Source organism: Leiobunum rupestre, chromosome 8 (assembly GCF_980474605.1).
Source record: "Leiobunum rupestre chromosome 8, qqLeiRupe1.1.hap1, whole genome shotgun sequence".
NCBI lineage: Eukaryota > Metazoa > Arthropoda > Arachnida > Opiliones > Sclerosomatidae > Leiobunum > Leiobunum rupestre.
The window spans coordinates 25951203-25966427 of record NC_143391.1 but is presented as its reverse complement, the minus strand read 5'-3'; the positions used below and the strand labels follow the sequence as shown (position 1 = coordinate 25966427).

Sequence of the window (15225 nt, the reverse complement as noted above, 5' to 3'; positions counted from 1 at the left end):
GAAATGGGTAAAAATTTGCACCTTTCACAATACTTGTATCCAAACTTCTAGAGTCATTTCGACAGCCACGATAACCACAGATCTTAGTCGCCCCCATTTTTATTGCACTTAAATTAGAAACTAGTCCTAAAATTATAACTTATTTTTAGTTCTATATTAAATTTATTACCGATTCTACCGAACTTTGGTAAGCCTTTGCCAAAAACGCAACCGAATTACCGAACCACGGCCAACTTTGATTTCTCGCGCATCTCTCGCGCTACAGCGGCCATCTCATTCGTTGACGTTTCTGTGTTAACCTATGAGCAAAAGATGTGTATGACGTCAGCGCCCCTAGCGGATTATTATTTTTAGTATAGTTTTTACATTGGGGACAATATAACCACCGAGCGTGGCGCTGAACTCCTACACATTATAATACAGTTTATAGGGGGAAAATCCTTGCTAGCGGAATTTCGACGAATGTGTTCAATTGTTGGCCGTAGTAGCGCGAACAGCGCGTGATCAAAGTTGGCCGTGACCGAACAGAGAAAGCTCTCTCTTGACTGTGACGTAGTTGCGCACAACGATGCGCGTTATTGTACAAGATTCAGTCGGTAACCATGGTAGCCATATGATGCGAAGAGCCACTTCGTGAAAAGGGGAAATACATTGAAATTCCCCTTCACCATCTCTCCCCTTCCTTCTTTCTCTATGCTCGCATCTCCCTCTCTCTCTCTCTCTCTCTCTCTCTCTCTCTCTCTCTCTCTCTCTCTCTCTCTCTCTCTCTCTCTCTCTCTCTCTCTCTCTCTGTCTATGCCGATTTCTGTTACAAGACAACAGCGGAAACTGTGCTGGTCCCAGGAGTCTTACTCTTATTCTCGTGTAAGACTAAAAACAATCAAAGGCAAACTTTTATTATCCAGCGAAAGTAAATGAAGCCAAAACGAAAAGCTTTTTGAGCAGTATAAACAAAGAAAAATATTGCTTTTAGTGGGGGTTTTTTTTTTGGGCTTTGAGTTGTAATGAGGCCCGACGAGAAAGGGGAGAGAATCCGTTACAAATTACAGGAACTCGTGCAGCCTTTGGATCCCAGGTTTGGATTCCTCCTCCTAAGAAAATTTCCAGTAATAACGGCTAGCTTGGAGCCCAGGCCCACTCTCTGCAGGAAAAATCGTATTGTAAGAATCTACGAACCCATACCTAATAGTTAATTTAACAAGCTTTCTACCAGCCAAAAAGCGATTCACCTACGCTTGATTTGTACCTTCTACCGGCCCAAGGTTGTTTCAACCTTAGACATGTGTTCACTGTTCATCGTTTTCGTTTTTTCATTCGCTCATACATTTGAAAAAGGTGCTGGCAGGTGGAGTTACGGAATATTTCAATTTTGTTAGTGTACGCGACGTAGAAGTCACCTGAAGTGTTTCTTCTCTACATGAAGACAAGTGCATTTTTTGAGCGATGATTCGTGAGAACATGGTTTTCAACTTCTCTATTGATAATTTGATATCCTCTAAAACCTTTGAATTGTAAGTTAAAACATTTTTCCTCCAACGCGTTTCATTTGATAGCAGCATCTTATGGCAACAATAAGTTTTCTGATCGATCTTCACCAAAGTCTCTATGTTTTCTAAAATTCTTAATGCTACTAGATCCAAGCATCGTGTTTAATTCTAGATATAAACTTCAAAAATAGTTAAAAACAATATGGAACAATCGAAATGTGGATGGCGCTCATTAGTTGAATTTTGTCTCTGTTGGCGCGGGAAAATGTAATCGATTTTGCTGCAGCAGTATGCGTGCGTGTGTGTGTGAACTCCAGAGATTAGAGTTGATATTAACTAAATAATTTAAAATAAGTGTGAATTAAATAGCGTTAATTTCGTAATGAGCGTTGTTTATGATATGTATCGGGTCTTGCGCGTTAAATTTTAAAATGACCTTCAAAGCCCTGGTTTATCGCTGTTTTAACATGTACTAACATTTTCGCGTTTGCTTGTGAAAAAATATATCCTAGCAGATTATGGCCGTTATCATAAAATTACCAGCGCAGTAACTGTATTGTCGCTCGTATATTAGTCCTTGAAATACCATTTGCGGCGCCCAGAACTTTTCTTTTTGGGAATTTATTTTTATACGTCGGCTGAGTAGCTGCTGTGAAGGATTGACGCGCTTTCTAAAAAAAACGCTCATTCGCGATTTCGCGGAGCAGTCATGACTTATTCTAGTCAGTGGGTGTTACTTTCTCTCATCCCAAATATTTAAATGTGCAATATTATTTTTAAACCCCAAAAGGCTCAAAAACTATGTAGTTTCGTACCGAGTTTGTTAAAATTATTGGTAAGTTTAACATGATTAGTTTGCTATTCGTCATTTTTTTGCGCCGATGGATAGCTTTGACGTTAGGCTTAGCGTGGTTGCCTTGACAACACAGCTGATTTACACGTTTTTTAAAGGCACCGTCCTCCCGCCCTTAACCTATTTTTTTTATAAAATCCGTTTTATTTCCTCGTTTATTTTGTTCAGTACATGTAGAGAACGTGCTTAAAGTGACCCATTGAAAATGTATATGGAGATGTATGAAGCAAAATTTTTCCAAGATCAATACACCCTCCAATCATTCCAGTGTTATTGCCCTTATGATGATTGAGCGATGGGTTTACGTTTTTTTAAGTATTCACTGTAAGCTTGTATATTTTATAATTCTTCATATTTTCATACTAGTGATATATTACAATTTGTTCTTAGGCGAATGAGTTAGACCATGAATAGAATAAATAATTGTTCATGGTGTTTAAACTTTAGGTATTTTTAAACCCCATTGACAAATGACCTAATTTAGGATTTAAAAATAAATCTAAAATGTTTGTTCATGTATTTTGTCCTAATTTTCTTACTATGTATTTGTTTTCTTAACACAATATTGTTCGAAACCCGTTTCAGATAAAAAAAAAATTCCGGAAGTACTATTTCTCTTTCTATTTTAAAGTCTTTTCATAAATATGTATTTTAGATCTGTGCTGACACATACAAATACACTTTTATTTTTTAGATTTATATTTAATGGCAATTTAAGCTTTGTATCAGTTTTTAAGTTTCTGCTCATTTTCTTAGTATATTCCACTAATCAAACTTTTATAATGATTAGGCTGCCATTGGAGGAGTCGGCTTCATTGGCATAAATGGGAATAAAATTCTTTGTTGAAGTTTTTCCGTCCTGAGATTGAAAAGGACAATTTATAGGATGTCGTATGATACTTCCTGGAACTGTAGTGATTTATTGGTGTCTCGATATCTTCCAACACCAGCCGAGAGTTTTTCAGGTATATTGAAATACACTGATCCGTAAATTTTTTAAATACAAACAAAATTTCCCATTATAGTTTTGGGAAATCTTGGAACTGTTCTAGTTTGCGTTGGAGCCGTATCAGTTTCATTCGTGTTTGTACTTTTTCTTCAAGAGTCGATTACCCTCTTCAGATTTTGGCCCCTGAAAACCTATATTTTGATGTGGGGATGCCTCAGTATTTTTCCAGTTAGTATTGTTATTTATAATTCCTAAGCTAATTTGTTTTGTTATTGAATATTTTCTTTCATTTTTAATACAGGTTACCTGTTTTTGTCTGTTTTTGACTATTCTCGTTCCTCGAACCAGCGAATATACAAATCCAGTCGTAATTTTGTAAATATTTTTATTTCATTCATTAAATTTACCAAGGTATTTATTTATATTATGAACTTTATTTTTAGGTATTTGCCAGTACCGTTAATTTTTTTCTACAAGTTGGTTATTTCTTACGCTGGTGGGGAAGAAAGTCTTTTACAAACTTTACTTGGACAAAAAGTTGTTTTGCAAGGACCTCCAATATGTTGCATTTGTTGGTTTTGTCCAACTCCGAAATTAACAAGGTATTATTTCACTCTTAAGTTGATCATCATTACCATTACTAATTTCACGCAAAATTTTTATTTTAGGAAAAGATTTCGTTTTATGAAAATTTCCATATACCAGCTCCTATTTTTCCATTTAATAGTATTCATAATTACGCTAGTAACGGATCATCTTGGGGTTTATAGAATGGGAGAAGTATGTAAATTTAATTTTTTTGTGATTCTATATAGTTAGTATATTCACATCTGCTTATTTCCTAGTTAAATGTGGAGAGCGCTGCTCCTTATCTACTGTTATTAAACGGATTATCTTTTTTCGCGGGGATTTATGGCATTGTGGTATTTACTCGACTATGTTCCAGCTACATGCCAGGATTTGCTCTACGGTCAAAGTTTATAGTTCTCCAGTTAAATTTCCTCTTAGTCAGGGCGCACTTTTTTGCCTTTGACTTTTTTGGTAAACTGGGCGTGCTTCCTTGTCAGCCACCCCTCTCGTCTTACGCAACCGGGTTGTGTAAGTAAATTTGACTCATTTTCACTAAATGAAGCGTGCCTAGATTTTCATTCATGCCTCTTTTTTTATTTATACTAGATTTACGAAGTGCGTTGCTATTGAGTGAATGTTTTATTTTGGCCATTTTGGCTAGAATATTTTTCATGAGGTCTCCACCAGTACCTGTAGATAGCGTTGTTTGCTCCACTACTAATATGGAGAAAAATGTCACCTGACTAGGAATGGTCTGTTCTTTAGCGTTTTTACCACTAGTTCCGCCTTTTAGTGGTTTGAAAAGTACCTCGATTTTAGAACCAATTGGGGCAGTTTAAAAAAAAATGAATTTTAACGTAGATAACGCTAGGAATAGGCCTTTAACTTTAGTGGAAAAATAATATATATTCAAATAATACTTAGTAGTACACCTTGATAGTTGAATTACCCAAAAGGAATTTCCTATTTCATCAGCTTAATCCAATTTTTGGGTGCTAATTTACGCGCTCCTAGAAAATACCTCCAGATGAGAAGCTGAAATTCCTCACCTATACTTAAATTTTTGTGATAAGAATATAAACACTCCATAGTATTGCCTTTTACACACCACACTCTGCCTTTTTGCACGCTGTTAAAAGGGCAGGAACCAAATTTATAATTTTAAAATCCATAATTCCTATAGTGTAAATAGTTCCAAATTTATTTAGATGAACTTAAAGAATACGTCCAATATTTTATATAATTTTTTACTATTTTGGTAGCTGTAGATTTACAAAAGTTACTTCCTAATTATTTTATATGTATTTAAAAATGTAGGTAATAATGTTCCCAGGGCCAGTTCCTGCCTTTTAAATGTCAATTTTAAATTTCACCCGCATTAGACAATTCCAACGTATTTAATACACTCAATTTTTAGAAGCACCTAACTTGACACTCCCGCAACACGAAATAATCTACCGCATTATTAGGAACATATCACGTAGGCCTACTTATTAGAAATTTAGAATAAAATGCCAGTATTAAAGAATTATCCTAGTAAAATGAATTATTTTTAGGTTTGTAAATACGAATTGTTTTATTTAAAGAGAAAGCTGTATAGTATACAATGATATATAAATTAATATAATACCCCTGCCCGCCGTTTTATAAATAAAATCATCCTTTTTTTCTCTCCCCAAAAATTGTAACAAATCTTTTTAATATTTTGAAAATACCAAAATGTATTTTTATTTGTTGAAAAACGCCACACAAGTAACTCGTGGAAGGTTGTGATTCGCCTGAAAGTGAAAAATATTGGGTAAAGAAAATGTTTGGTACCAGAATTGGATAAATATTGATAATTGCTATGTATATATATATTGAAAGACTGAAGTTACTCGTGTTTATACTGTTTGGGTATAGATGCTGGCATCTGTAACTAAAGTAAAAATGATGGAAATTGTAAAGAGTTACTGATAATTTAAAGTTTTGTTGAAATTACTGTTAAAATTTTTATTTTATAATTAGCAAACTACAAAAATAACTCATTAAGAAACTGGAAATTGATAGACAAAATAGCAAAAAAACCTTGCTTCATCGAAGAACAGTAACACTAGAATGCCATTCTTTTTATCAAGAATGAAAAATGAGCTTTCTTGCTTAAAATCTGGTGCTAAAAATGTAATTTGTATCCTAATAGGTTATTTACAAAATAAATGACAGTGCCACATGTAAAATGATGATTGTGTTTTGAAAATTACAAGTGTAACCGGTAAGGGATTTAATTTTCCCATAGGGCAAGCTAAAAAGAAATTTGAAACCGCTCGGCTTGTCTGAAAACTATCACCTAGATCAGTACAGTTATAAAGGCCTCTACTAAGCTTTAAATTGATAAATTGATCTATGTATCCATGTAGACTATATTGTTTGTTACTGTCTTTCAAGGTTAAATAGATAAGTTCTCAAGAATGAAAAAGAGGAGTTCATTCGTTTAGATTTCTTTCCTTTTCAGAAGCTTCATCAACCGGAGGTATGTTTTCTTTGATGCAATATTTTCTTCGATAAATTTTTATATTTTGAAATAATTCGTAAAATACCGCGTGCTGCATTTCTAATTCGCATTTCCCGCCTTTTAATTTTCCGCTATTAGCGCAAATTTAGGTCATACCAGACCAACGAAACGTTACGCTAGGTTTTCTGCTTTCATTGAAATTATCTCCATTCGTTTAATATCGCCGGTAATTCAAAATGGCAACTAAATGGGGAGTTGTAAGCGCCGGTAAAATTTCGCACGATTTCACGACAGCAGTCCGAAGTTTTCCCGATGGGGAACATAAAGTATATCTTAAAAATTAAACAATTTCTAATGTATTTTGGCATTTCGATAAAACCATTTACTTTGTTCCCGCAGTTTGTAGCTATTGCCGCTCGAAACTACGAGAGCGCAAAGGCATTTGCCGAATTACACGGAATTCCGAGAGCTTATGGGTCTTACGAAGAGCTCGCGAAAGACGCTGAAGTCGTGAGTTTTATTTATATACTTTTCTCAACAAGCGGATATAAACAGACAATCCAGAGGATTTCATTCATGAATTATTTTTTCTCTCTCATCCGTCGACGCCGCAGGAAGTGGTATACGTCGGGACCATCAACCCCTACCATTTACCGATAGCTAAACTTATGCTAGAGAACGGTAAGCACGTCCTGGTGGAAAAGCCCCTGACTATGAACCTGAAAAATACCCAGGAATTGACAGATTTGGCCAAAGAGAAAAAACTCTTTTTGATGGAGGTACATGTATTCATACCGAGTTAATTACTTAGTAGACGTCTACAAAAAAAAATATTATAGGCATTATGGAGTCGATTTCTGCCGGCGTACGAGTATTTGATGGCCCAGCTAGAATCGGGTCGAGTAGGGGATATTCGATGCGTAAACGTGAACTTTGGAATACCTATTGCCAAAATTGACCGAATCAGTCGCAAAGATATGGGCGGTGGAGGAATATTGGACATTGGTGTCTATTGTCTTAATGCTCTCTCCATGGTCTTTGGAGGTGAGCAGCCCCTGAAGGTTTTGGCAACTGGAAGCCTTAACGAAGAGGGTAGGTAGGGGCCAATTGGTTCACATTTTTCGTCGTCCCACGTTTTCGCTACGGTGGGTGTGTAGATGCGCTCCCTTTTGTAGCCCCGGGCTAATCTAACACGCCTACTTTGATAATATAAAAAAAAAAACAATATTGACGCTGCTTTAGAGCTTTTATTTTGAGCAGGATTAGGGAGATTTGTATCTTATCGTTTTAATTTACATTGGTCAAAGCATATGTAGCAAAATGAGTGACTATGTTACGTATGGCTGAAGCTTGCGAAATTATCAAACTATTTATATCCACTGCAATCGAATTTTTAGAGGTGGACAGTAACGTTAGCGCTTCGTTTCTGTACAGTGGTGGTCGAGTGGCTAATTTGATGACCTCCACGGAAGCTAAATTACCTTGCGAGCTTCAAATATTTGGCTCAACCGGCAAACTGAAGGTAATCATGGACTAATTAATTTGTTCATGAGGTAATCAACGAATTTTAATGCATTGACGTCTTCAAAATAGTTGAACTTCCCCATGTGGTGTGCGACTCAAGTAGAGGATGACGATAAAACCTATGATTTCCCTTTCCCACCCAACGTGTTACCATGCAATTTTGTGAATAGCGCCGGCCTACGATATCAGGCAACCGAAGTAAGGAGGTGCTTGAAAGAAGGTACGTGGCCCCTTTTAGGAACATGGTATTAATTTTTAGGAACACAATCATAAAACGTGTATTATTCAGGATTATTGGAAAGCCCTCGTATGAGCCACGCCGATTCCGAACTTCTGGCGTCTTTGATGGACGAACTTCGTAGACAAGTAGGCGTGGTTTACCCGCAGGATGCGTAATTACGGGCAAGGCAGTGTTACGGAAGATGCATCATTCATACACACTGAGTCCGTCCATCACCTTCAAAGTTGTGCCAAGCACGAGGGCAGGGGCCGTCTTCTGAAATATTTAGATTTACCCTTCTCCCGTTTCCTTAATAATTCTGATTTTGTATCAACATTTAATCCCGTTCAATTTACGTTCATATTCCAAATCATTGTAGGGCAAATATAAGTCAAATAAAAAATGACTATGGATATTTGAAATTCTTCAAACATTGAGTTTTTTTGATATCACGATCATAGAAATCTTATGATCACGATAAATAAGCTTGTCCGTTTATCGCTTCTACACAAACTTAAATAATACTAGTAGTATAATGAATAATTTTTCAGACAAATTTATAATAAACCCTCGTATAAACACCATTCGGGATTATTAAAAGCTTCGGTTTTCTGAATGATAACTTTTGTTTTCGAGTATAGAAATATTTGAATTTTGTACCTTTACCCCAGCGCGCCCCTACGGCGAGGCGTGAAACTACTCTAACGTTGTCACAGCCGCCTAGGTGGCGCTCGGCCCACGATAATAAATTTCATTGGACGGTAGCTCTTTCTTCTCCGAATAAGAATTTTCGAGACGTTTCGAGAGAACTCTGGAGTCTGGATATAGGCGGAGAGCGAACGTTTAATAAATATGAACAACCGAAAACCCCCGTTCCATTTTGACGAGGGAACTCCTATAGATAGGCGATCGGATATTTGGAAACGTTTTGGTTTTAATCCCGAAGAAGACAGAAGAATGTTTTGCGATTCTTCACCTACCAATCACGGATGGCCCGATTGGCAAAGCAAATTCCATCGAGTAAGTACGGGTTCCGTGATTTCCTTTCTCCCGGTTCCCTTACTCCAGCGTGCCGCCGTAGAAGCTTTTTTCATCTTAGGTAGAAGTGGACCTATTTTGACACGGCGGCAATCTAGGCACATAAAAAAATAAATACTAAGGACTATTTTTTTTGGAACTTGAGTTATACTAATTTATCGTTTGAGATAGTTATTTAATTTTACTCTAGTCTTATTTTTAAGAAGTTGTTACTTATCCCATTCTTTTAATTTCCATTTTTTAGTACAAACTTGAAATTTAATTCTCATAATTTTTTTTGTTAGCCTCCGCAATTTGAAGACCCTGAGTGGAGAAATAGGTCTGTTTTTAATGAACCTGGATCCTCTAGTCCATCATTCGCTCGTCGTATGAGAATGGGACCTAATTGGGGTCAAGAAGATGATATACCAATTCGGGTTGTGCACGAGAAAACCCCACCTATGGATGATGGAAATGATTCCGAAACATCATCTCAGGCATCTCACGGAAGCCAAGGAAGTAGTGCTAGTGGGAATGGTCAACCCATGAGAGCTAAGATTACTCGCGAGCCGAGAGTTCATCACATCCCAATTATGGTTGAACCTCGTGACGGATCTACCAGTTCAGGCTACGCGTCAGACAGTGGTGGAGGAAATCAAATGAATCAAAATCAGTCCAATTCTACTAAACAGACCTCGTCTAGTAACAACCTCTCCAAACAAAATTCTGTGGATTCTAATATGGATACTGAGGAATATTCTGCCCCTAATGTCCAGCAACTTAAGAAAAATTTTGAACAGGGTCATTCCCTGGATAAAAGGAAAGATAGTTCTGCTCGTACAATACCAATCAAGGTGTTGCACGAAGAAAGCCAAGGGGCTAATCCAACATCACCTAAAAGCCGGCAACCACCCGCGCGTTCATTTTCTGCTAATTCCTTTGGCAGCAACCATACTGAAGCCCCAACTTCACCGAGGCAAAGGAAAGCTTCCTCTCATCCACCCATGTCAAGTCCTTCCTGTAATGGAAGGGCCAATGGACCTCACGTCACGAAGGTACCCGTCAATGTTCAGAACCCAAAACGTGAAATCTCTCCAGAACCATCTTCCCAAAAAGAAAGTAACTCCCGCATAAAATCTACTCTCGATCCGCTGGATGAAATTAAATCTGTCTTAGATGAACTTGACCGTTACAAACTGCAAATTGAAGCGTTTCAAGGAAAATCACAGGATAAGGCTTACAGGTATCTTGATGAGATGTTAACTCGACTCATGCTTAAATTAGACAATGTGGAGACTGGTGGACAAGACAATATCAGACAGGCTAGAAAGGCAGCTGTGCGAGAGATTGAAAAGTGGATTAGCACTTTAGAATCTAAAGCCAGTTCGAGTACTAGCACTGACTCTGGGCAAACTAACATTGAGGAGGCATGTCGACAGTCTGATGGGGCTTCTTCTAATGAGGTGCAGGAAGGTCACAAGGTAGAAGAAGAAATGGCGATTGATCAGAAAAGTGAAGCGGAACAAAGACAAGAGAGTAGAGCAGAATCTATGGAAACTGATTTGCGGAAGACTTCTTCTAACTCGAATGTCTCTCCACCCAAAATGGAGAATGAAAATGAACAAGCCGTTGGATCCAAAGAACAATGAGGAGCTTAGTTCTACCATTGTTTTATGCGGCAGAGGCTGTGATAGACGCGATAAAGCCCATTTGGAATATGGAGAAAGTTATCACACTGAGCATGTGCTTTTCTGCATTTGTGTTCCTCTATGGAAATACGAAAATTCTATAATGCCTCTATTGGCCCTCAGTATTTTGTTTTCAATATAATTATTAAAACCAAAGGCAGGAGCTTTTGTAAATATGTTTGTTTTAAAGGTTGAAAATTTCATTTTTTTGTTATGTAAATAGCTTTAATATTTTATGCACTTAATAAAATTACGAGTAATCTTGAAAAAAGCTTTATTTTTTACATACGACGAGAAGAATTTTTGATATAAAGTATTTATTCATTCATAGGCCAAAATAAACATTTCGAACTAATTTTAGCACGCCCTCAACGTTTTTGGGAATGAGGTAATTTTTTAGGCTACCTGCCGGGACCATGCGGGGAAAGCGGCTGCCGATCACAGACTAAAGAGAGCCGCTAGGTTTTTTTCGTAAGACGTGCTTTATAGGTGGCGCGGATGTCGTCATCGATTTTCTTAGGGCCTAGGCCGCGCACCTGTTTCCGGAGGAGGATGAAAAGTCGTAACTGCTAGTCTTTCTTGTACCAAAATGTAACGTGTTAAAATTTGAGTTTCTCATTAAGTTATTAGATTAGTATGGGACTTTCTCAATCTAGTAAGGCAACCGCGAATAATCAAGCTCCTCCGCCGAAAAAAAAGGAAGACCCGAACCGACAGATTGGCGAAATTATGCGGGAAGCCCAAGGGTTGAGAAGCCAAGTTGAATGCTTTTCAGGGAAAGCTAGTGACAATGAATACAGGTATTTAGACGAGATGTTTCTGCAACTTATGATCCGACTGGATAATGTAGATACAGGCGGTATAGAAGAAATAAGACAAGCGAGAAAATCTGCCGTTATAGAAATCCAATCGTGTATATCTTTATTGGAAAGTAAAGTAGACTTGCCGCCGTCGTCTTTAGATTTCGCCGAGGCTTAGTGCGGTATCGACCAAAATCTAAAAATGTATAAAAATGTCAATATTGAGGCTGCTACTCAGTTCTACTTTTATTTCCGCGAAATACTGCTTAATTTTAAACGTTTGGAAACGTCAAGTTATAGTGCTATGAAGAAATCTACAATGAGGCCTAGGCCGTATAAAAACTGGTCTAAATTTAGAACAAAAGTGAAAAACCAAAGTTGAAATATATTTTTTAGGTGTTGTTGGAACTTGGAAGAGGACTAGAAAAAATTAAATTTTGGAGAATCGTACTACAGTAATACCCTATTTATACGCGTAATCAGCATGAAATAATTTATTAGTATCAGCTTAATAGGGTTAATCCCAATATGAAATGTGATTTTATAATTTATACTTCAAACAAAGAAGGCTGATTCTTACTTATGTTTTACAAAATGAGTTACGTTACGCAATGTTAGTTACAATTAACAAGGCTTCTTTAGTACGACTCACTCACTAAAGAAACTCCGAAATGATTACACATTCAAAAGAGTTGTAAAACTCGATATTCACTAAAAAATAATTTTGTTGGTTATTTAAATAATTATATTTTGAAGATATATTCAACACCGTGAAAACTGTTATATCATTGCATTAAATTTTTTGTGCGAGGATAAAGTACTGGAAATTATTAATTAGTGTTTATTTATTTGTCTACATGAAAAAAGCATGATATTTAAATTGAAAAGTCTGCTAGTCCCTCCATTTTGTTTTAAGAAATCATCTTTGCGAAGGCTCAGGAGGGAATAATCAAGAAAACATAAAATATATTCTTAGGATTGGATTGGGGGGTTAAAACTGGTCCTTTTCCCTAACCACTTTTAAGAAATACCAAAATAAAAGGATCTCCCAGGAATTGTACAATTCATAGGTTGTCGGCGCTAGTTTCTCAACATCGCGACCTTGAATCGACGAAGGGGGGAGGGCAAGATGTAGGTAGGCAAAGGACGTCTTTTTACGTCTTATCTCTGCCCAAGTACGGTAATGCCGTCGTAATAGCTTATACCATCTCGTAACAGACCCGTTTTCCCCGAATCGCGTACGAACGCTCTCGTCATATTCTCCTTCATTATCACGACGCTCTTTTCGTTCAGATCCTATTTAGAGGGTGCAGGGATGTCCTACACGCGATGGAGAAATCGGGACGGCCCCCCTCTATTGCCAATTTCCGCATTTTCCGCTCTCCCACCACTCTTACCAAAATCAATCCCGTGTTCTTCCAATTTTTCAATTTGTCTTATACAGGTTGACCTTAATATAATCTGTTACAAAACCAGTCATAGGTAAAAACATTTCTACACCACGGAGAAGCGCGCACCCCTTTTTGAATAATATGGCGAAATTTTCTGTTTACATAAACATTTCTTACGCTTCTTTTCGAAAAGAAGTGTGTCGGATGTTTATCACGTATTTTTTTTCCTAGTTAACGCGAACGTTTTTGCGGCCAAGATTGTAACGTTTTCGAAAGCACTAATTTTGTCTCTTTCGAGATTTGAAAAAGATCGCTATTTGATACAACATGTCCTTGTTAGCGAGATGAAAGTGTTTTTGGCCTAGTAACTTCGTTTTAGAATAGATTTGAAAGCCTAACAATATTTTAACAACTGAAAAGGTCGTCTGTTTCTGGGAAACCCACTGAACTGGAGAAATTCTCGCGTTATTTCGAAAGAATGCGGTTTGTTTTCAACCGGCCTTATCTTGTCGAGGCTATAATCTATTGTTGTGTAATATCAAGAATTTATTAATACTTTGGGAGAATGACTATGCAGATGCGAATTTTTATAGGTTCCTATCAATCCACCTCACAGTCTGCTAGTATGTTCTTCCCCCCAAATTCAATCTAAACGGCTCAGTGTCAGTTCTCTAATAGTTAGTCGATAGCTACGCCGCAAAATTTCCGTTTTGAAAACGAAAACATTTGAGAGAGTTGGCCGTTTTCGGTCTATCGAAATCTGGCAGTCTTGCCTGCCTTCCGACCTGTATCTCCATACCGAAAATGGCCGACGATTACGCCGCCCAAACTATTTTACTAAACTGACCGTTATTTTGAATTATCGACTAAGACTATAGTGATGTCTTCCAACGCTATTGACGTTCTTCTTTCCTCCCCTCTCGTTATGGGGTACAACTAAGCCATGGTGCCTGTGGATAGACACAAAATAGTCATTCTACCTAAGTACAAATATATATTCTTGGTATTTTTATACGAGTCACGGAAAGATCGTCAATTTAGCATCGTCACGTTATGTTAAAAAATGCGAACTTGGTGACAATGAATGACAATATATCTTAGACTGAAATATGTATGTACGTGTATTCCGTGACATCATTTTCCCAATTCAAAATAGAGGTACACTAGACCTGTTTTTTCTTTAATTGCCATGGGTTTATCGGCTTCGAGTACTTTTATTACAGCGTTAATTTCGTATATTTATCGCTTGTTACGCGCTTAAATCCCAATATTACGAATTTTAGTAGTAGCTTATTTGACCCGCTTTCTGCTAAAAGAGAAAATAAGAGTAGCAGAAGCTGAACTGTTGGAGTTTGACAAAACACATTTGGCGACCCTCCACGCGACTTCCGTTGGGGTTTTTTTTCTTTAAATCAGGCGAGTCCATCTCGCAGAAGCCGCCGTTTTCTTTCATCCTCTGCATTTTATACCCGAAATCTTTGAAATAACGTGGTCATTAGTTTCTGGTTCGCTCTGTATTACGAGGAACGACATTCAGCGACGAAATCACGTGATACTTTCGGTTTTTTAAGTAGAACGCGTTAGTTTTATTCGCCGTACAGATTCTTCTTCCTCCGCCGGCTAAATATAGATTGTACATTGTTTTCCGTAATCAAATAAGACCGTCATAGGGCCCGCTTCCTGTATTGTCATTTTTATTTAGAGAAAGTTAGCGTAATGTAATTAGAACCCACGTTAATATTTAATGAGGGAAATCCTTTGGTGGGTGGGATCTATAGAAGCGGGTAGAAAATGGCGTCATCAGTTGTCAAACTGCGTCATAAATGACTAGACGCGAAACTGCCGGACTGTTTAGACTGCTAATTTAAACCGGTTAAAACGACATTTAAGCGCGAATTAATGAGTCGTACGTAGTTTACGACCTTGCTAATATAGCGTACGAACATTTAATCTTATTACAAATCGGAAAATGTCTCTCTCTCGCCCTCTAATTTCGCGTCTAGAAATCGCCTTTTAGAAGATAACTTTATTATTCTATCCTTGAGGAGAAAAGAAAAATTAATCACTCTTCTATATTGAAATCGTGTCGGCGTGGGCTGCGTGGCAATTCGTGCCGATATATTACGAGTTTATTTTTATTAATAATATTAAAGAAAAGAGGCGGGTCGAGTTCGGGCTATGGCGCCCGACTCGAATAATACTAAATTTTACGTTCGAGTATTAAATTACTCGTAA

General features: G+C 37.3%; 3 protein-coding genes across 4 annotated transcripts; all 3 read left to right on the top strand.

The window, feature by feature from the left end:
- The first annotated feature begins 1801 nt into the window (after positions 1–1801).
- On the top strand, positions 1802–5601 carry LOC149932919 (organic solute transporter subunit alpha-like). Of its 2 annotated transcripts, XM_090155248.1 has the most exons (9): positions 1802–2322; positions 2509–2672; positions 3131–3305; positions 3366–3517; positions 3591–3664; positions 3733–3891; positions 3958–4069; positions 4135–4387; positions 4466–5601. In XM_090155248.1, the coding sequence occupies exons 3-9, from the start codon at positions 3227–3229 to the stop codon at positions 4600–4602; spliced, it is 966 nt and encodes a 321-aa protein (XP_090011374.1). In that variant the 5' UTR covers positions 1802–2322; positions 2509–2672; positions 3131–3226; the 3' UTR covers positions 4603–5601. The 2 variants fall into 2 exon arrangements, with proteins under 2 accessions (XP_090011374.1, XP_090011375.1); XM_090155249.1 differs by lacking the exon at positions 2509–2672.
- A 686-nt stretch (positions 5602–6287) lies between these two features.
- On the top strand, positions 6288–8525 carry LOC149932918 (trans-1,2-dihydrobenzene-1,2-diol dehydrogenase-like). The gene is made up of 8 exons (XM_090155247.1): positions 6288–6368; positions 6489–6676; positions 6750–6860; positions 6965–7129; positions 7190–7442; positions 7748–7872; positions 7944–8094; positions 8164–8525. Exons 2-8 carry the CDS (start codon positions 6587–6589, stop codon positions 8268–8270), a joined length of 1002 nt encoding a protein of 333 aa, XP_090011373.1. The 5' UTR covers positions 6288–6368; positions 6489–6586; the 3' UTR covers positions 8271–8525.
- Positions 8526–8846: 321 nt separating this feature from the next.
- Positions 8847–12429, top strand: LOC149932917 (uncharacterized). The gene is made up of 3 exons (XM_090157198.1): positions 8847–9114; positions 9417–10757; positions 11430–12429. Exons 1-3 carry the CDS (start codon positions 8947–8949, stop codon positions 11775–11777), a joined length of 1857 nt encoding a protein of 618 aa, XP_090013324.1. The 5' UTR covers positions 8847–8946; the 3' UTR covers positions 11778–12429.
- The last annotated feature ends 2796 nt before the right edge of the window (positions 12430–15225 follow it).